This window comes from Salvelinus alpinus, chromosome 24, assembly GCF_045679555.1.
Source record: "Salvelinus alpinus chromosome 24, SLU_Salpinus.1, whole genome shotgun sequence".
Classification (NCBI taxonomy): domain Eukaryota; kingdom Metazoa; phylum Chordata; class Actinopteri; order Salmoniformes; family Salmonidae; genus Salvelinus; species Salvelinus alpinus.
This window is the reverse complement of record NC_092109.1, coordinates 34,972,802-34,995,170: the sequence shown is the minus strand read 5'-3', so window position 1 is coordinate 34,995,170 and position 22,369 is coordinate 34,972,802. Positions and strand designations below refer to the sequence as shown.

At 44.0% G+C, this 22,369-nt stretch overlaps 1 protein-coding gene across 1 annotated transcript; it reads right to left on the bottom strand.

The window, feature by feature from the left end:
* Window positions 1-4,429: 4,429 nt before the first annotated feature.
* LOC139552722 (vascular endothelial growth factor C-like) lies at window positions 4,430-17,327 on the bottom strand. The gene is made up of 7 exons (XM_071364739.1): window positions 16,527-17,327; window positions 10,718-10,934; window positions 9,041-9,231; window positions 8,680-8,810; window positions 7,805-7,908; window positions 7,275-7,611; window positions 4,430-5,153 (listed from the first exon to the last, which is right to left on the bottom strand). Exons 1-7 carry the CDS (start codon window positions 16,623-16,625, stop codon window positions 5,039-5,041), a joined length of 1,194 nt encoding a protein of 397 aa, XP_071220840.1. The 5' UTR covers window positions 16,626-17,327; the 3' UTR covers window positions 4,430-5,038.
* Between the last annotated feature and the right edge of the window lie 5,042 nt (window positions 17,328-22,369).

The following is a 22,369-nucleotide window of genomic DNA, read 5'->3' as shown; positions in this document are numbered from 1 at the left end:
CAAAACATTTGAAGGTCTTCAAGAACACAGTCATTCTTAAATGGAAGAAGTTTGGAACCACCAAAATTCTTCCTAGAGCTGGCCGCCCTGCCAAACTGAGAAATCGGGAGAAGGGTCTTGGTCAGGAAGGTGACCAAGAACCCAATGGTCACTCTGACAGAGCTCCAGAGTTCCTCTGTGAAGAACCTTTCAGATGGACAACCATCTCTGCAGCACTCCACCAATCAGGCCTTAATGGTAGAGTGGACAGACGGAGGCTACTCCTCAGTAAAAGGCACCTAAAGACTCTCAGACCATGAGAAGCAAGATTCTCTGGTCTGATGAAACCAAGACTGAACTCTTTCGCCTGAATGCCAAGCGTCACGTCTGGAGGAAACCTGGCACCATCCCTATGGTGAAGCATGGTGGTGGCAGCATCATGCTGTGGGGATGTTTTTTAGCGGCAGGAACTGGGAGACTAGTCAGGATCGAGGGAAAGATGAACGGAGCAAAGTACAGAAATCCTTAATGAAAACCTGCTCAGGACCTCAGACTGGGGCGAAGGTTCACCTTTCAACAAGACAATGACCCTAAGCACGCAGCCAAGCCAACGCAGGAGTGGCTTCGGGACAAGTCTCTGAATGTCCTTGAGTGGCACAGCCAGTGCCTGGACTTGAACCCGATCGAACATCTCTGGAGAGACCTGAAAATAGCTGAGCTGCAACGCTACCCATGTAACCTGACAGAGCTTGAGAGGTTCTACAGAGAGGAATGGGAGAAACTCCCCAAATACAGATGTGCCAAGCTTGTAGCGTCATACCCAAGAAGACTCGAGGCTGTAATCGCTGCCAAAGGTGCTTCAACAAAGTACTGAGTAAAGGGTCTGAATACTTACACTACCGTTCAAAAGTTTGGGGTCACTTAGAAATGTCCTTGTTTTTGAAAGAAAAGCATTAAAATTGCTATTAAAATAACATCAAATTGATCAGAAATACAATCAACGTCAACAGTGAAGAGGCGACTCTGGGATGCTGGCCTTCTAGGCAGAGTTCCCCTGTCCGCTGTCTGTGTTCTTTTGCCCATCTTAATTTCTTTTTATTGGCCAGTCTGAGATTTTTCTTTGAAACTCTGCCTAGAAGGCCAGCATCCCGGAGTCGCCTCTTTACTGTTGATGTTGAGACTGGTGTTTTGCAGGTACTATTTAAGGAAGCTGCCAGTTAAGGACTTGTGAGGCGTCTGTTTCTCAAACTAGACACTCTAATGTACTCGTCGTCTTACTTTTCACCGGGGCCTCCCACTCCTTTCTATTCTGGTTAGAGCCAGTTCGCTCTGTTCTGTGAAGGGAGTAGTACACAGCGGTGTACGAGATCTTCAGTTTCTTGGCAATTTCTTGCATGGAATAGCCTTCATTTCTCAGAACAAGAATAGACTGATGCGTTTCAGAAGAAAGTTCTTTGTTTCTGGCCATTTTGAGCCTGTAATCAAACCCACAAATGCTGATGATCCAGATACTCAACTAGTCTAAAGAAGGACAGTTTTATTGCTTCTTTAATCAGGACAACAGTTTTCAGCTGTGCTAACATAATTGCAAAAGGGTTTTCTAATGATCAATTAGCCTTTTTAAAATGATCAAATTGAATTAGCTAACACAACGTGCCATTGGAACACAGGAGTGATGGTTGCTGATAATGGGCCTCTGTACGCCTATGTAGATATTCCATTAACATTCAGCCGTTTCCATCTACAATAGTCATTTACAACATTACCAATGTCTACACTGTATTTCGGATCAATTTGATGTTATTTTAAAGGACAAAAAATGTGCTTTTCTTTCAAAAACAAGGACATTTCTAAGTGACCCCAAACTTTTGAACGGCAGTGTATGTAAATGTGATATTTCAGTTACATTTTTTTGTCATTATGGGGTATTGTTTGTAGATTGATGAGGGGAAAACAATTTAATCAAGTTTAGAATAAGGCTATAACCTAACAAAATGTAGAAAAAGTCAAGGGGTCTGAATACTTTCCGAAGGCACGTCATTCATAACACAGCTAAATCAGCCTCACAGTCGCAGCCAGTATATGGTCTTCTTCTCTGACAAATAGCTTTAAGCAGAAGGGGTGGGAACTAAACACTTCCTTTACAGCAGGTCTGGGCATCTCCAGTCCTCGGGGGGCTGATTGGTGTCACTCTTTTCCCCCATCCCTGAACACTTCCTTTAGACAGAGCTCCAGAGGCTAGTTTGACAGAAATCAGTCATATTTCTTAAAACGTAGCCCAAAAACGAGTTAAATCAACATTGTTTCCACGTCATTTCAACAAAATAATTTAATGTGATGACTTTAAATCAATGTGGAAAACTGATTGGATTTGCAAAAAGTAATCAACGTAAGGGAATTTCATTTTTTTTTTCACCCAACTTTTAACCTAAGTAAAATGACATGGTGCCATTTTTTTTATTGAATTCATGTTAGTTGACAACTCAACCAAATGTAAATCAAAACTAGATGTTGATGTCTGTGTTGGGCGTCTGTCTCAGGAGACCTCTATGTTTGAACAGGTGATGCAGGAAAGGAAATTTACAGGATATCCATACTTATATTTGGTTGTATATGTGAAGATACTGTGAGACTGAGTTGTCCATGCTGTTGCCGCTGTAAAGAAGAACTAACACCCAATTACAGTATTCCTGCTGGGTTGTTAAACTCCCTCTCTCCAGATGAGGGGCAAAGCAAGTCAATCTCTTTCTCCCGCTGTGGTGGTGATTGCTGAGACCATAGACACTCATACACCCCTAGCAATAGGCACTCATACACCCCTAGCAATAGGCACTCATACACCCCTAGCAATAGGCACTCATACACCCCTAGCAATAGGCACTCATACACCCCTAGCAATAGGCACTCATACACCCCTAGCAATAGGCAGTCATACACCCCTAGCAATAGGCACTCATACACCCCTAGCAATAGGCACTCATACACCCCTAGCAATAGGCACGCATACACCCCTAGCAATAGGCACTCATACACCCCTAGCAATAGGCACTCATAAACCCTAGCAATAGGCACTCATACACCCCTAGCAATAGGCACTCATACACCCCTAGCAATAGGCACGCATACACCCCTAGCAATAGACACGCATACACCCCTAGCAATAGACACTCATACACCACTATCAGCAGGCATTCATACACCCCTAGCAATAGGCACTCATACACCCCTAGCAGCAGGCACTCATACACCCCTAGCAGCAGGCACTCATACACCCCTAGCAGCAGGCACTCATACACCCCTAGCAGCAGGCACTCATACACCCCTAGCAGCACTCATACACCCCTAGCAGCACTCTTATACTGCCACTTTGTGCTTCTCTCTGTCAGTTATTTTTTACGGAGGTGAGAACTAGTAAATGAACTTGTCCAGCGTCTCATAATGTGTGCCAAAACTACAGGTTGCTGCAACGAGTTGTTTATTCAGAATAATTAAAGATGGTTATTAAGACTTCACAGGGCAGATTCAGACTTGACTGTCCTGGCCACAGGCATAACATAGTATGTTTTCCATAATTTATACCAAGAAGATTTAGGAAGAGCATCAATGAGAACTGTGTGTCTTCCCATTCCTCCCTCTCAATCATAGTAACTGTTGATTGAAAGTAAGAGTTGTTGCTCCAGGTTTAGGAACAATACAAAGCTGGAAGAGACTCTTCACAGGGCAGATTCAGGCTTGACTATTCTGGCCACAGGCATAACATAGTATCTTTTCCACAATTTATACCAACAGGATTTAGGAAGAGCATCAAAGAGAACTGTGTGTCTTCCCATTCCTCCCCTTCAATCATAGTAACTGAGAAAAATACATTTCATGAGATGAATTGACACTTTAATTGACACTTTGAGACGGTGGTGTAGCCTTGAAATTGAAGTGAGATTCACAATATTGAACTTTGTAAAAACAAAAAAAGTGACCTTTCCGCTAACAAAACATATATCACCCTTGACAAAGTCAACCGTCTAAACTACTGTCTCTACTCTGTAGGCCTACTTATAAACCAAACTATTTGGATTATCACAAACAAAAGCTACTATCACTGAGTTTAGCTATGCAGTCCTGTTTCTGTACAGAGGGCTGCGCTGGTTTAGAGTACCAACTGTGGATGGCAGTTTCTAAAGACAAAAGCCAGACGGGAATTAGATCTCTCTGCAATTGACCTCGAGATAGTGTTTATTGTTCCAAACACATAAGGCTGGTATGAGGAATTTGAGACAAAGGTCTTGGATCCATTTTCACTGCAGGAGTGTGTGTTTTTTAATGCCTTTGTTTTGTGATTGGAGACATCACATCACACTCTCCATGGTGCCAGTCTGGTCTGGTTCCCATAGTCTGTTGCCAAACTTCTTGTCACGAAACTCTTATCAAACACACAGAGTACACATTTACCAAAGCCAATCAAGTTTGTATTTTATTTTATCAATAGCGTGTATTTTAAATACAATACAAATAGGATATGACATTAAAAACACACTTTTCATTCACAGCCACCACTGACTACAGTCACACGTTTTGTACAATACAGTATATGCATGGCCTTTACATTTCAGTCTTTTGTCTTCCTTCTCATGTCAGGGCGTTTCTTCCCAGTTACATCATCGTCATCTCGGAGAGCTGCAAGGTCACTTGCAATAAATATCAATTTCAGATAATTGAAAATGATTTCATTTTATGGAATGAAATCATTTTTTTCCTTCTCATTTTAACAGCCACACATAATGAATCTGAGGCAATGTCAATAACGTCCATGATTCAGACCATGACCTGCAGTATCTAGACGACTGAATCGTTGTGTGCTTCATTGTATGTTCCCTGGTCTGAAGATGGAGAGCCTCTTGGCCTATCAGGAGAATTCATCAAAAAGCATTCCCCTAGTCTAGCCTCCATCTACCGGCTCTACATTGCAAACACACCGCCTCGTTTCCACCATACAGTTACAGTACATTGACCCTAGAGTTTGGCACCAGTGCTGTTAACACCCGTGCTGGTAACACCAGCTTTGTCAGTTCCACTCCCCTGACCTCATGTGGTTGGGTATGCACTGGCAGACGTAGTGGCTGTAGTAGAAGCCTGTTGGACAGCTGTTGTGTGGCTTTCTGCACGGCAGCCGGTAACAGCTTGGTGTAGGGGAAGAGAAACAGACAGAACAGTTGGTTTTACTTAATGTATTGTAGTTTCAATATAACTGGGCTGCGTGCATGACCCTGCGTGTGTAGGCTACTTATGCGCGTGTGTTTAATCTGGGACCAATCCCCATAGCCTTAATGATTCTTTCCAGTGTTAAAAAAAAATCTCTCGCTGGAAAGGGGAATTCTGTGCTTACTGGAAAATCTGGTTTCTCTATTCCAAAGAAATGTGTCAGGTGCCTTGCCTCAGCTTCATGTTAAGGGAAGTAAGCAGGATATGAATTCTCACGCTAGAGTTGTACTTCTTATTTAAGTCTTGTTACTACCGGGAAGTGTTTATAATGTTTCTATAGTTATCGTTACGTTTAACAGATGTGCAGAACTGTGAACTATGTGAATTTGACATTCCACTGAAATGTGTATTGCTCTTTATACCCATTCAGTATTTAACATTATAGCATACAGTATTTAACATTATAGCATACAGAGTATTTAACATGATAACATTCAGTATTTAAGATTATAACGCGGTTGTTTCGAGCCCTCAATGCTGATTGGCTGAAAGCCATGGTATATCAGACCGCATACTGTGGGTATGACAAAAAAAATACTTTTTACTGTTCTAATTACATTGGTAAACAGTTTATAATAGCGTTGCGTCGTGCCTAAGAACAGCCCTTAGCGGTGGTATATTGGCCATATACCACACCACCTCAGGTCTTATTGCTTAATTATACCATACAGTATAAACAATTATACCATACATTATTTAACATCATACCATTCAGTATTTAAAGCTGCAATATGTAACTTTTTGGGCAACCTGACCAAATGTACATAGAAATGTGAGTTATAGATCTGTAATTCTTATTGAAAGCAAGTCTAAGAAGCAGTAGATCTGTTCTATGTGCTCTATTTCTATGCATCCCATTATTAAGTTTCGTTTTTGCGTCTTTTTCTTTCGGTTTTGTACACCAGCTACAAATAGCTGAAAATACTATATTTTTGGTAATTTAAAATACACTGTCCTCAGTTGCAACACTCAGTACGAGTTCCAAACTGCCTCTGGAAGCAACGTCAGCACAAGAACTGTCCGTCGGGAGCTTCATGAAATGGGTTTCCATGGCCGAGCAGCTGCAGACAAGCCTAAGATCACCATGTGCAATGCTAAGTGTTGGCTGGAGTGGTGTAAAGCTCACCGCAATTGGACTCTGTGATGAATCAAGCTGCACCATCTGGCAGATGCCAGGAGAATGCTACCTGCCCGAATGCATAGTGCCAACTGTAAAGTTTGGTGGAAGAGGTATAATGGTCTGTGGCTGTTGTTCATGGTTCAGGCTAGACCCCTTAGTTCCAGTGAAGGGAAATCTTAATGCTACAGCATACAAGGACATTCTAGACAATTCTGTGCTTCCAACTTTGTGGCAACAGTTTGGGGAAGACCCTTTCCTGTTTCAGCATGACAATGCACCGTGAATGAAGTGAGGTCCATACAGAAATGATTTGTCGAGATCGATGTGGAACAACTTGACTGGCAGAGCCCTGACTACAACACCATCGAACACCTTTGGGATGAATTAGAATGCCAACTGCGAGCCAGGCCTAATCGCTCAACATCAGTGCCCGACCTCACTAATTCTCCTGTGGCTGAATGGAAGCAAGTCCCCGCAGATGTGTTCCAACATCTAGTGGAAAGCCTTCCCAGAAGAGTGGAGGCTGTAATGGCAGCAAACTAACCCCATATTAATGACCATGATTTTGGAATGAGATGTTCGACGAGCAGGTGTCCACATACGTTTGGTCCAGGTCGCAGTTGTAAATGAGAACTTGTTCTCAACTGGCCTACCTGGTGAAATTAAATAAATGTAGTGCATATTTCACAGCGGTTTAGATGTTGTGTTTTGCTCTTTTCAAATAACTGTACCTATAACAGTAATAGCTTTTTGTTCCCACGCTGTCCGATCCAACTTAGGTCAAACAACACGTATTATTACCTTGGCCACCGTGACAGCATCATAGTTCTGGGAATAGTACTCGGGGGGGATCTATAAAGGTATATTGGGACGTCCAGCATCATATGAAATGCCTTCTGTGTTAGATTCTATTTCTTACCTGCAGTTGTGTGCGTTGAACCTCTTGCCCTCTAGCAGGCAGGTCTGAGGGCTATCCCTGCACTGGCAGAGGCATGTCTCTGGGTTGAGAGGCTGGCTACGGGGGCACTCTGCCCGGCACACACAGCCACACAGCTCTGGGTCCCAGCGTTGGTTGGGTGGGCAGGTCCCCGGGGCGGGCTGGTCCTCACAGAGACACTCACAGGACGCCTGGTCTAGACGCCAGCCCGGCCCACAGCTGGCCTCTGTCAGACCGTTCTCACACACACACTCACAGCTGTCCTCGTCCAGGTCTTTGTTGGGGCCACACAGCGCCAGCAAGGCCAACTCCAGGGGTTCTGCACCAGATGGTGGAGAGGAGAGATGCTATTGAGTGTCCCTTATTGACAGACGTCATGTGGTTTAGTACATTTCACCTCAATGTATATCGCCCTAATTTGCCAACTCTCTGACCTATGAGGTATCTCTGGGTGTTGGCGAACAGACACGACTGTACTGGGGTTGTATGGGTATGGAGTTAGTTTAACTTACCCAGCTCTCTCTCAGAGAAGAAGCTTGTGTCTATGGGAACACACAGGCAGCTGGTGGGGTCCCAGACCAGTCCTGTACTGCAGGGAACATCTGGCGGAGAACACCTGCAGAGGGAGGCAGGGACACACAGGCCAGGATCAGATCAGAGGTCTTTTCTTGGCTTAGGGGGACCTCTTGGCTACTCTCACAAAGCATTCCTGTGAAGGGGCTGGACACCATGGGCGGCATGTGGCTCCTCCCTGTGAGAGGGAACTGAATCCCCCAGCCCTCCTCCCTGCTGGCCTTGGCCTGGCAGATAGCCTACACACAGCAGTCTAGAGCAGTTAGGCTGGACACAGGGAGAGGAGAGCAGGGGGAAACATGGCCTCTTCCACATGGCTTCAGTTCAAAGGCAAATGCACACTCAAAGCGCTTTTGACCAAATATCTGATGATCTAGCTCATTCCCTTGCATCGTCACACCCTTGTTGTTGTCCACATCAGATAGGGTCAGATGGAATGTTTCAGTATCCTTGTCTAAAGTCAGACAGCTATATTATTACATTGCACCTTCTTTTTTATTTTTTTTATTTAGCAGCCGGTCTTATCCAGAGCGACTTACAGGAGCATAGAGAGTTAAGTGCCTTGCTCAAGGGCATATGGGCAGAATTTTCACCTAGATTGCTTGGGGATTTGAACCAGCAACCTTTTGGTTACTGGCCCAACGCACTTAGCCGTTAGGCTACCTACCTAAAAGATGTTGTTCAACATGAACCAAACATACTTTATTGAAAACGGTATTGCTTAATAATAATTGTGTGTGTGTGCACATTGTATCTCGTTCGGTAGGGGCAGATGTTGCGTCTCGAAGGTGACTACTCCTCACTACTCACTCACACGGTGAGGTGGGCTGCAGCAGCCCTCCTGATGACGGAGTGCTGGGGCCTCTTGGACAGACACTCACAGGACGTGTGGTTGACGAACGCCACCATCACCACAGAGTGTTCACGGTGACTCATCTCCAGCAGCTGAGTCCACAGGAGAAACAACACCGTGTCAATGACTGGCGTTCAGATTTGGGGTCTACCTTATATCCTTTCTTACTGTATACTATGAAACGACAACTCACTTAAATAGATATGTTGAAACATGTGAATAGAATGTCCTTACTGATGGTATTACAGTTTAAGAGCAACTTTACTTGTGTGTCAGCATCGTTGAACATTTTGAATGATCTAGTTTGTCCTCTGTTGCTCACCGTCTTGTTGCTGTAAGTATGGCTGGTGTTGGTGCAGTACAGACCCTCGTGGGTACAGCAGCCCCCACAGCGGTGCACAGACACACAGCGAGGCATGTAGAAGTGACTGGTGCTCTCTGGGTACTCTTTAGACACCTCCAGACACACCTCCCGAGGACTACACATGGTACGCTGGATCTCCTCCAGAATAACTGGGGATGAATGGAGGGACATTAAGAGACTGGTTATCAGGTATGATTGGAGGGATGTGAACCGAGACAGGTTATCAGGGATGAATGGAGGAACAGTAAGAGACAGGTTATCAGGGATGAATGGAGGAACAGTAACAGACAGGTTATCAGGGATGAATGGAGGAACAGTAACAGACAGGTTATCAGGGATGAATGGAGGAACAGTAACAGACAGGTTATCAGGGATGAATGGAGGAACAGTAACAGACAGGTTATCAGGGATGAATGGAGGAACAGTAACAGACAGGTTATCAGGGATGAATGGAGGAACAGTAAGAGACAGGTTATCAGGGATGAATGGAGGAACAGTAACAGACAGGTTATCAGGGATGAATGGAGGAACAGTAACAGACAGGTTATCAGGGATGAATGGAGGAACAGTAACAGACAGGTTATCAGGGATGAATGGAGGAACAGTAACAGACAGGTTATCAGGGATGAATGGAGGAACAGTAACAGACAGGTTATCAGGGATATACAGAATATCCTGACTGATATGGAATACAATAGAACATCCGGAACATTCTGTTCTTGACCATCTTAAGTCACCCTGCCAATAATGCTGCTGCGTTAGGATTAGGCTATGTTGCTTGGTTGGTTGCAACATCCAACGACATTGTACCCACACCTACAATTAGATTTTTGTAATGGTTCATTTCCTTTTGGAAAGCCCATTCCAGTAATCACAGAGCCACTCTGCCACCAACTAAGCCACATTATGAGAGATGCATGTCACTTGATGAAAAATTTAATTCAACAAATAATTTCCTTTTTAGTGCAATCTCTGTTGTCAGATGACCACCATAATTATGTGCAATTTGTCTCGGTAACTAATTCAATATGGCCTCCTTCTGACTGGCACTGGTCGTGGTCAAATTTCCAGCATGAGTGGTTTCTTTAGAAGAGCTTTAGTCACTAGGTCTGAGTTCCTTTCTTTGAATTGTTTCTGGCATCATTTCATAGAGGTTGGGGATGGTCAATGAAAGGCAATGGAGCAAGATACACAGTTGTATCATGTGCCATTTCTACCACTTTCTCTCAATAGCATCTGGAGGGAACTGAGGTCAGGTCAGGCCACCTCTTATCATTGTTGTTTACGTGGTAGTGGTCCATTCAGCTCTCCAGTAGGACCTACATCTTCTGGGATGAGCTCCTGTGATCAGGAAGCAGACACAGCTAGTCTATGCTGACAGCCTGAATCTCTGCTTTAAACTGGAGCACTCAGTCTCTAATGAGTGGGGAGGGGGGGAGTGAGGGGCCTCTTTAACTGTTAGGAAATTGAACAAAGTCCTTTCTTTCTCCTTTTAACAAAGACACCCATTTGTGGGTTTGGGGAAAGAGAAATGGGGTTATCACACAAAAATCTGCCCCCTGTGGGATGGGAAGACAACTTTCTTTCTCTATTGGTGTAGGCTGTTATTAGGGCCAATCAACTGAAGAGCCTTACCGTCAAAGGTGCCTTTGTCAGACTTGTACAGTGCACCCTCCCTGGGCTTGCCCCAGGCCCAGACATCGTCTTCAGCATGGAGAGGAGTGGAGGTGCGCTGGGTTTTCCTACGTAGGCAATGCTGCACCAGACTGTACTCTGGATACAACAGCTCCACCAGCTCGTCCACATTGGACACTGTGTCTAAATCACCGAGTCCCTCCCCAACCAGCGGGGCCTGTCGAGGAACAAAATGAACAGATTTATATATTTGATCTAACAAAATTCAATTAAAATCAATTCAGTTGATTATGCACTGCAATATACTATGTACAAATTTATTGAGTATCTCAACAGAGTTTATTGAGTGTCTCGACAGAGTTTATTGAGTGTCTCGACAGAGTTTATTGAGTGTCTCGACAGAGTTTAATGAGTGTCTCGACACAGTTTATTGAGTGTCTCGACAGAGTTTATTGAGTGTCTCGACACAGTTTATTGAGTGTCTCGACACAGTTTATTGAGTGTCTCGACAGAGTTTATTGAGTGTCTCGACAGAGTTTATTGAGTGTATCGACACAGTTTATTGAGTGTCTCGACAGAGTTTATTGAGTGTCTCGACAGAGTTTATTGAGTGTCTCGACAGAGTTTATTGAGTGTCTCGACAGAGTTTATTGAGTGTCTCGACAGAGTTTATTGAGTGTCTCGACAGAGTTTATTGAGTGTCTCGACAGAGTTTATTGAGTGTCTCGACAGAGTTTATTGAGTGTATCGACACAGTTTATTGAGTGTCTCGACAGAGTTTATTGAGTGTCTCGACAGAGTTTATTGAGTGTATCGACACAGTTTATTGAGTGTCTCGACAGAGTTTATTGAGTGTCTCGACAGAGTTTATTGAGTGTCTCGACAGAGTTTATTGAGTGTCTCGACAGAGTTTATTGAGTGTCTCGACAGAGTTTATCGGGGCGGCAGGTAGCCTAGTGGTTAGAGCATTGGGCCAGCAACTGAAAAGATGCTGGATTGAATCCCCGAGCTGACATGGTAAAAATCTGTCGTTCTGCCCCTGAACAAGGTAGTTAACCCACTGTTCCCTGGTAGGCCGTCATTGTAAATGAGAATTTGTTCTTAACTGGATTGCCTTGTTAAATAAAGGTTAAATTTAATATATATATATATATATATATATATATATATATATATATATATACAGTGGGGAGAACAAGTATTTGATACACTGCCGATTTTGCAGGTTTTCCTACTTACAAAGCATGTAGAGGTCTGTAATTTTTATCATAGGTACACTTCAACTGTGAGAGACGGAATCTAAAACAAAAATCCAGAAAATCACATTGTATGATTTTTAAATAATTAATTTGCATTTTATTGCATGACATAAGTATTTGATCACCTACCAACCAGTAAGAATTCCGGCTCTCACAGACCTGTTAGTTTTTCTTTAAGAAGCCCTCCTGTTCTCCACTCATTACCTGTATTAACTGCACCTGTTTGAACTCGTTACCTGTATAAAAGACACCTGTCCACACACAATCAAACAGATTCCAACCTCTCCACAATGGCCAAGACCAGAGAGCTGTGTAAGGACATCAGGGATAAAATTGTAGACCTGCACAAGGCTGGGATGGGCTACAGGACAATAGGCAAGCAGCTTGGTGAGAAGGAAACAACTGTTGGCGCAATTATTAGAAAATGGAAGAAGTTCAAGATGACGGTCAATCACCCTCGGTCTGGGGCTCCATGCAAGATTTCACCTCGTGGGGCATCAATGATCATGAGGAAGGTGAGGGATCAGCCCAGAACTACACGGCAGGACCTGGTCAATGACCTGAAGAGAGCTGGGACCACAGTCTCAAAGAAAACCATTAGTAACACACTACGCCGTCATGGATTAAAATCCTGCAGCGCACGCAAGGTCCCCCTGCTTAAGCCAGTGCATGTCCAGGCCTGTCTGAAGTTTGCCAATGACCATCTGGATGATCCAGAGGAGGAATGGGAGAAGGTCATGTGGTCTGATGAGACAAAAATAGAGCTTTTTGGTCTAACTCCACTCGCCGTGTTTGGAGGAAGAAGAAGTATGAGTACAACCCCAAGAACACCATCCCAACCGTGAAGCATGGAGGTGGAAACATCATTCTTTGGGGATGCTTTTCTGCAAAGGGGACAGGACGACTGCACCGTATTGAGGGGAGGATGGATGGGGCCATGTATCGCGAGATCTTGGCCAACAACCTCCTTCCCTCAGTAAGAGCATTGAAGATGGGTCGTGGCTGGGTCTTCCAGCATGACAACGACCCGAAACACACAGCCAGGGCAACTAAGGAGTGGCTCCGTAAGAAGCATCTCAAGGTCCTGGAGTGGCCTAGCCAGTCTCCAGACCTGAACCCAATAGAAAATCTTTGGAGGGAGCTGAAAGTCCGTATTGCCCAGCGACAGCCCCGAAACCTGAAGGATCTGGAGAAGATCTGTAGGGAGGAGTGGGCCAAAATCCCTGCTGCAGTGTGTGCAAACCTAGTCAAGAACTACAGGAAACGTATGATCTCTGTAATTGCAAACAAAGGTTTCTGTACCAAATATTAAGTTCTGCTTTTCTGATGTATCAAATACTTATGTCATGCAATAAAATGCAAATTAATTACTTAAAAATCATACAATGTGATTTTCTGGATTTTTGTTTTAGATTCCGTCTCTCATAGTTGAAGTGTACCTATGATAAAAATTACAGACCTCTACATGCTTTGTAAGTAGGAAAACCTGCAAAATCGGCAGTGTATCAAATACTTGTTCTCCCCACTGTATATATATATATATATATATATATATATATATAATCAATAAATATATTTATATATTTAATATCAACAGAGTTTGAGTATCTCAACAGAGTGTATTGAGTATCTCAACATACACTACCGTTAAAAAATTTGGGGTCACTTAGAAATGTCCTTCTTTTTGAAAGAAAAGCAATTTTTTTTGTCCATTAAAATAACATCAAATTGATCAGAAATACAGTGTAGACATTGTTAATGTTGTAAATGACTATTGTAGCTGGAAACGGCAGTTTTTTTATGGAATATCTACATAGGCGTACAGAGGCCCATTATCAGCAACCATCACTCCTGTGTTCCAATGGCACGTTGTGTTAGCTAATCCAAGTTGATCATTTTAAAAGGCTAATTGATCATTAGACCACACTTTTGCAATTATGTTAGCACAGCTGAAAACTGTTGTGCTGATTAAAGAAGAAATAAAATTGCCCTTCTTTAGACGAGTTGAGTGTTAGGAGCATCAGCATTTGTTGGTTTGATTACAGGCTCAAAATGTCCAGAAACAAAGTACTTTCTTCTGAAACGCGTCAGTCTATTCTTGTTCTGAGAAATGAAGGCTATTCCATGTGAGAAATTGCCAAGAAACTGAAGATCTCCTACAACGCTGTGTACTACTCCCTTCACAGAACAGAGCAAACTGGCTCTAACCAGAATAGAAAGAGGAGTGGGCCAGTTTTATTGCTTCTTTAAATCAGCACAACAGTTTTCAACTGTGCTAACATAATTGCAAAAGAGTTTTCTTATGATCAATTAGCCTTTTAAAATTATTAACTTGGATTAGCTAACGCAATATGCCATTGGATCACAGGAGTGACGGTGGCTGATAATGGGCCTCTGTACGCCTATGAAGATATTCCATTAACAATCTTCCGTTTCCAGCTACAATAGTCATTTACAACATTAACAATGTCTACACAGTATTTCGGATCAATTTGATGTTATTTTAATGGACAAAAAATGTGCTTTTCTTTCAAAAACAAGGACATTTCCAAGTGACCCCAAACTTTTGAACGGTAGTGTACACATGAGTTTGATTAGGAGAATACAATTTAATAAGTCAGAATCAGAAATGTCTATAACTAAGTTGCAATCCATCCCTAGGGCATCACTGTAACATTATCACTGTCTTTCTCAGAGATCAACACCCACCAAGCAGCCTGGGTGCTACCTTGTCATTATGGAAACAAATGCTGTTGTTGTATCTATCCGAGTTGGTAAAGCTAGACTGGCACTTTGGCAGCGACACCATGGAAACTGAGCCAGTATGGGAAAACTATGCAATGCAAGATCAGATTTTTTCCAATGAGATTAGCCAAGTTCTTTCTTAGAGATAAGGAACAAGGTTATTATGTCTGTTATAATCAAAGTTCTGCGTATTCCGATGAATGTCTTGAGTTCACTATCGGTATATATATGTATGTAAGTGTATATATACAGTACCATTAAAACATTTGGACACACCTACTCATTTCAGGGTTTTAATTTATTTGGACTATTTTCTACATTGTAGAATAAGAGTGAAGACATCAAAACTATAAAATAACACATATGGAATCATGTAGTAACCAAAAAAGTGTTAAACAAATATAAATATATTTTAGATTTTAGATTCTTCAAACAGCCACCCTTTGCCTTGATGATAGCTTTGCACACTCTTGGCATTCTCTCAACCAACTTCATAAGGAATGCTTTTCCAACAGTCTTGAAGGAGTTCCCACATATGCTGAGCACTTGTTGGCTGCTTTTCCTTTACTCTGCGGTCTAACTCATCCCAAACCATCTCAATTGGGTTGAGGTTGGGTGGTTGTGGAGGCCAGGTCATCTGATGCAGCACTCCATCACTCTTCTTTTTGGTCAAATAACCCTTACACAGCCTGGAGGTGTGTTTTGGGTCATTGTCTTGTTGAAAAACAAATGATAGTCCCACTAAGCGCATACCAGATGGGATGGCGTATCGCTGCAGAATGCTGTGGTAGCCATGCTGGTTAAGTGTGCCTTGAATTCTAAATAAATCACAGACATTGTCACCAGCAAAGCACCATCACACCTCCTCCTCCATGCTTTACGGTGGGAAATACACATGCGGAGATCATCCGTTCACCCATACCGCGTCTCACAAAGACACAAGGCACTGCAACCTACATGATCTGGCATAGTCTTCAGAGTGAGTGTTTATCATCACACCCAACCTATTGTCAGTTTACCTCACTATTGTTATAACGTAGCCACAGCTCTGAATGGCTCTTGAGTGGAATGTAACCATCAAAAGTCACAATCCCTCAATCCCTCTCTCCATTCAACCTTTTCAATGGCAGACATGTCTGTCTAAAGGTGTGGCCTACCACCCTCAACAGGGGAAATAGACATGCACATGATGATTTATTCATTCATTCACCTTCAATGACACACAATGTAGCCACAGAGGAGGAGGTTATATTGCCAAAGAAAGACACACCCACTGTAGTGGAAGCAACAACTACGCCCTGAGTAACGAGTGTGGGAAACTGCCTGTCTTGTCTGGTTATTGAATGATAGAGATTGCTTTAGTCAACAAACTGATTATCAACAAACAGATTTAGTCAACAAACGGATTTAGTCAACAAACAGATTTAGTCAACAAACAGATTTAGTCAACAAACTGATTGTCAACAAACGGATTTAGTCAACAAACGGATTTAGTCAACAAACAGATTTAGTCAACAAACAGATTTAGTCAACAAACAGATTTAGTCAACAAACTGATGTAGTCAACAAACTGATGTAGTCAACAAATTGAATTAGTCAACAAACTGAATTAGTCAACAAACTGATGTAGTCAACAGCACTAGTCTAATACTTTCACAGGCCTATTTCTGACCTGAAATCAGAGTCCTGTGCATAATAAAGGTTCACCATGCAGAAAAAGCATAATCTGGGGAATTGTTATCTGTCCCGTTAACGTACAATATGACACATAATCCAAGAGCAGCAGCCTGTTGTTAGTTACTCACCTTGGTTTCCTCCTCGCCTGGGTAATACTCATCATAGTCATATCCATGAGTGAGATTTGTGACATTGAGAATCCATACGGCTAAAGATAACATCCACATAGTGTGTCGATGATGAAATGGGGAGCAGGTGGAGGGGGAGATGATCAGCTAATGCACCACAGTTGAACTCTCATCCCACAGAGCACAAGGATTTCCTCTTCCCTTAGCCAGGAACTGACCTTGAGTGTGGATACGATGAGCCCCGTGCTTTTCAAACACACCATTTTCCTCCCAGGAAGGATTTTCTTTCACTTCATACAGCATGTATCATTGTGTTCTTTCCAAGTGTTTCCACAACCTCTGCCATCGAGTTTCCCTCGGAAGGCTTTGTATTTGGATCAGATTCTTTGTAGATTAGGTTAATCAGAAAAGAGGTGTAGAGATTGAGAGGCCAGATCTCATAGATGTCCTGTAGGTCCAGAGGAGGTGAGGGCTGTATGTCTCCTGTGAAGCTAGAGTACAGAGGAGGTGAGGGCAGACACGTGTGACAGCAGACAGGCTCCCTCAGCAGAGTGTACTCCTCTCTCTCTCTCTCTCTCTCTCTCTCTCTCTCCCACTCTCTCTATTTTGGGAGGAGCTGCCACTGCCTCTCCAGACTGGGAGTTAGCGTTTGTGTGTTCGTGCGTGTGTGGGTGGGTGTGTGCCTTGAGTACGCTTTTTAAGGTGCTATATTTTCCATATCTGTAATCTCTATATGTTTGAATGCTCACTCTGTATATTTCCCTATAACATGCTGAGGCAATGTTGTCCTCTCTTATCACCTGGCCTCCTGCCTCTCAGGCTGGTATACTGTATAGAGCACCTGGCCTCCTGCCTCTCAGGCTGGTATACTGTACTGCTCTGTATAGATCACCTAGCCTCCTGCCTCTCAGGCTGGTTTACTGTATAGAGCACCTGGCCTCCTGCCTCTCAGGCTGGTATACTGTACTGCTCTGTATAGATCACCTATCCTCCTGCCTCTCAGGCTGGTTTACTGTATAGATCACCTAGCCTCCTGCCTCTCAGGCTGGTATACTGTACTGCTCTGTATAGATCACCTATCCTCCTGCCTCTCAGGCTGGTTTACTGTATAGAGCACCTGGCCTCCTGCCTCTCAGGCTGGTATACTGTACTGCTCTGTATAGAGCACCTGGCCTCCTGCCTCTCAGGCTGGTATACTGTACTGCTCTGTATAGATCACCTAGCCTCCTGCCTCTCAGGCTGGTTTACTGTATGGAGCACCTGGCCTCCTGCCTCTCAGGCTGGTATACTGTACTGCTCTGTATAGATCACCTATCCTCCTGCCTCTCAGGCTGGTTTACTGTATAGAGCATCTGGCCTCCTGCCTCTCAGGCTGGTATACTGTATGGAGCACCTGGCCTGCCTCTCAGGCTGGTATACTGTACTGCTCTGTATAGATCACCTATCCTCCTGCCTCTCAGGCTGGTTTACTGTATAGAGCACCTGGCCTCCTGCCTCTCAGGCTGGTATACTGTATGGAGCACCTGGCCTCCTGCCTCTCAGGCTGGTATACTGTACTGCTCTGTATAGATCACCTAGCCTCCTGCCTCTCAGGCTGGTTTACTGTATAGAGCACCTGGCCTCCTGCCTCTCAGGCTGGTATACTGTATGGAGCACCTGGCCTCCTGCCTCTCAGGCTGGTATACTGTACTGCTCTGTATAGATCACCTAGCCTCCTGCCTCTCAGGCTGGTTTACTGTATAGAGCACCTGGCCTCCTGCCTCTCAGGCTGGTATACTGTACTGCTCTGTATAGATCACCTATCCTCCTGCCTCTCAGGCTGGTTTACTGTATAGAGCACCTGGCCTCCTGCTTCTCAGGCTGGTATACTGTACTGCTCTGTATAGATCACCTATCCTCCTGCCTCTCAGGCTGGTTTACTGTATAGAGCATCTGGCCTCCTGCCTCTCAGGCTGGTATACTGTACTGCTCTGTATAGATCACCTATCCTCCTGCCTCTCAGGCTGGTTTACTGTATAGAGCACCTGGCCTCCTGCCTCTCAGGCTGGTATACTGTACTGCTCTGTATAGATCACCTATCCTCCTGCCTCTCAGGCTGGTTTACTGTATAAAGCACCTGGCCTCCTGCCTCTCAGGCTGGTTTACTGTATAGAGCACCTGGCCTCCTGCCTCTCAGGCTGGTATACTGTACTGCTCTGTATAGATCACCTATCCTCCTGCTTCTCAGGCTGGTTTACTGTATAGAGCATCTGGCCTCCTGCCTCTCAGGCTGGTATACTGTACTGCTCTGTATAGAGGGGAGAAGCAGAAGCACTCATTCTATGATTCAATGCTATAAAAAACAGCACATACTTAACTGCATGATGTCCCTATGGCTATAAGCTGTATGATCGTCTACTATCCTCCTCGACGCTCCCATCGCCAACAGGCTACAGTAATGATGTCCCTATGGCTATAAGCTGTATGATCGTCTACTATCCTCCTCGACGCTCCCATCGCCAACAGGCTACAGTAATGATGTCCCTGTGGCTATAAGCTGTATGATCGTCTACTATCCTCCTCGACGCTCCCATCCCCAACAGGCTACAGTAATCATGTCCCTGTGGCTATAAGCTGTATGATCGTCTACTATCCTCCTCGACGCTCCCATCGCCAACAGGCTACAGTAATGATGTCCCTGTGGCTATAAGCTGTATGATCGTCTACTATCCTCCTCGACGCTCCCATCCCCAACAGGCTACAGTAATGATGTCCCTGTGGCTATAAGCTGTATGATCGTCTACTATCCTCCTCGACGCTCCCATCGCCAACAGGCTACAGTAAACTTTAGATATGTCTTGCCTGTCTTTGTAAATCACTGATGTTTCGACATCACCCTATTCCGTTTTACCCTTGATCTGTACCTTTCACCCTATTTCAGCATTTCCTTGGGTGTCAGTGTTGTCATGGTGATCTGTGGAGTGAATATTCCTACAACTACAATGTTTCTTTTGGATGATTGAGCTACAGAAATAGTTGAACAGTAATAGGGCCGTTAATGAGTTAGTATGCTTTATGAAACGATTTTCAAATTTTTGGGTCCTCTGGTATTAACACAATGCTCTTTAATCAATGTCTCAATGCAATGTAAGTGTTGATGCAATCTCACATCTTACTTGTTGAACGCTTGAGTCCCCCTAGTGTACAACTGCTGTACATCCGTCATCATGCGTCATGCTGCTGGCGCAGGGACAGCCAGTCAGGCAGCCAGCCAGTCAGGCAGCCAGCCACCAAGGCAGCCAGGCAGCGAGCACAGCTCAGACCAGCCACAGTCATTACTCTTAATGAGCTCAATCCTCCCAAGTAGGGCCTCATCTACCTGATCTGGCTCACGCATTTCTCCCACAGCCGGAACACCCATTTCCTCCCAACAACTGCTCTGTTTCCCCCATTGTTTTCTGCTGAATGGTGGTGTTCAAACTGAGACACACACCTAACAAACTGTATTACTGGAGCACAAGTGTTCTGTATAAGCATTGTCTTTAGTGTGAGCAGGAGACTAAGGCAATGGAAGAGAAATTAATGGTATTGTGTAACAGTATAACTTTAGACCGTCCCCTCGCGCGAACCAGGGACCCTCTGCACACATCAACAACTGACACCCACGAAGCGTCGTTACCCATCGCTCCACAAAGGCCGCGGCCCTTGTAGAGCAAGGGGAACCACTACTTCTAGGTTTCAGAGCAAGTGACATAACCGACTGAAAGGCTGCTAGCGCGCACCACCGCTAACTAGCTAGCCATTTCACATCCGTTACACTCACCCCCATTTCGACCTCCTCCTTTTCCGCAGCAACCAGTGATCCGGGTCAACAGCATCAATGTAACAGTTTAACTTTACGGCGTCCCCTCGCCCCGACCCGGGCGCAAACCAGGGACCCTCTGCACACATCAACAACAGTCGCCCACGAAGCATCATTACCCATTGCTCCACAAAGGCCGAGGCCCTTGCAGAGCAAGGGGAACCACTACTTCTAGGTTTCAGAGCAAGTGACGTCACCGACTGAAAGGCTGCTAGCGCGCACCACCGCTAACTAGCTAGCCATTTCACATCCGTTACAATTGCATTGTTCCATGATCTCTCCCATAACAGGGTGAGGCGGCAGGTAGCCTAGTGGTTAGAGCACTGTACCAGTAACTGAAAGGTTGCTGGATCGAATCCCCGAGCTGACAAGGTAAAAATCTGTCTTTCTGCCACTGATCAAGGCAGTTAACCCACCCACTGTTCCCTGGCAGGCCGTCATTATAAATAAGAATTTGTTCTGAACTGACTTGCCTAGTTAAATAAAGGTATAAAATCTAGTCAGCAGCTGGTCATTGTATGCTGTAAGCTCAGCAGCTCTATTGGGACAATAAAGATTTGTCCAGTTTGTAGAATTGACAATATTCTGCATGGCACAATAGTGATGATGTGCTCTTCCCTCAGCCACCTACCTCTCTTTTCTCCACATGTTGAACACCACATTATGTATGGATGTATGGTGAATGTAAAATTCGATGAATACAAATCCTGTTTTTAATGTGGCGCAGAGTGCTGTAGGTGGATTTTCCAGTGCACAGTAGCAGGTCTTGTCAGTGCATATCTTAGATATCTGTGTGTGCAGTAAACCTCTTACAATCGGGGACGTGTTGGAGCTTGCACCTAATGCAACTCAGAAATGTGACCTCTCCTATGAGACAAAGACTAAGGTGTGAAGGAAGGGGAATTCCAATATGGCTGAAATGGTAGACAATAACCATAAAATAGGTAATAAAATCTACACTGCTAACGTTAGAGTCTGAGAACGAACAAGCGAATTCAAATGGAGAGATGGATTGGTACGTGAAAAATGTGCATGAATCCATTTTAAAGGATGTGCCAAAGCTTAATTTTGATGTGCCTGTTTTATAAACTACACATTGTTAGATGCAACAGATCTCTGTAGATTCTCTTAACAGATGTGATCTGATGACAACAAAGGGTTGACGGTCAACAGATGGAGAAACACCAGTTTTATTCCGCCAAATAGAAGACAAAGATAACTAAGTGTCTTCTCAGTGATAACAGACCAACTTGGACTCAGGGGTAGACGTAACATAGTAAATGTAAATACAGCCACTCCAATTAGTATGATATGTTACATTTCGTATGGTATGTATTCATTTGTGGTTGTCCATCATCTATTTCGTATGATATGTTACAAATTACAATTCGTATAATATGTTAATAATTTGCAAAATGTATGATACGTTACAAATCCCAATTTGTTGTGGCTAATGTCAGCTAGGTCGCTATACATTTACTATGTTATGTCTAGTTTATGAGACCAGGCTGTGTAGACAGACAAAGGCTGCAGGTGAGACATGAGAACAAGGCGGAAGGAAGCTATTCAGATCTATGCTAAGATCCTGTAAATCTCTGTGATGAGACAGGCAGACAGCTTCCAGGAACCTCCTCCGGCTCTGGATTTACTGGCAGGAAACTCAGCGGAATGTTGTGTTTCTCCCACATACACTGTAGACCATGGCCTGGGGCCCTCAATGTGTTCATAGAAAAACATTCTCATAAACCCACATACCACCAATGCAATAGGACCAAGAGTAGTACGGATCCATGTTACCGTATGTACTCATTAGAGATGGATGATTCAGATTTCAGATGAAAATTCTGAAAGGGAAGCCATTATTTGGCTTTATTTTTAAATGCGACCCGTCACAGGAAGCTAGGCGTATGCCGCACGTCACTTCTTCACAGAAGAGGTATTTTAATATATATTTTTTAATTGTGTGTTTCTTTGGGGCAGAAATGCCTTCTGGAACATGTGA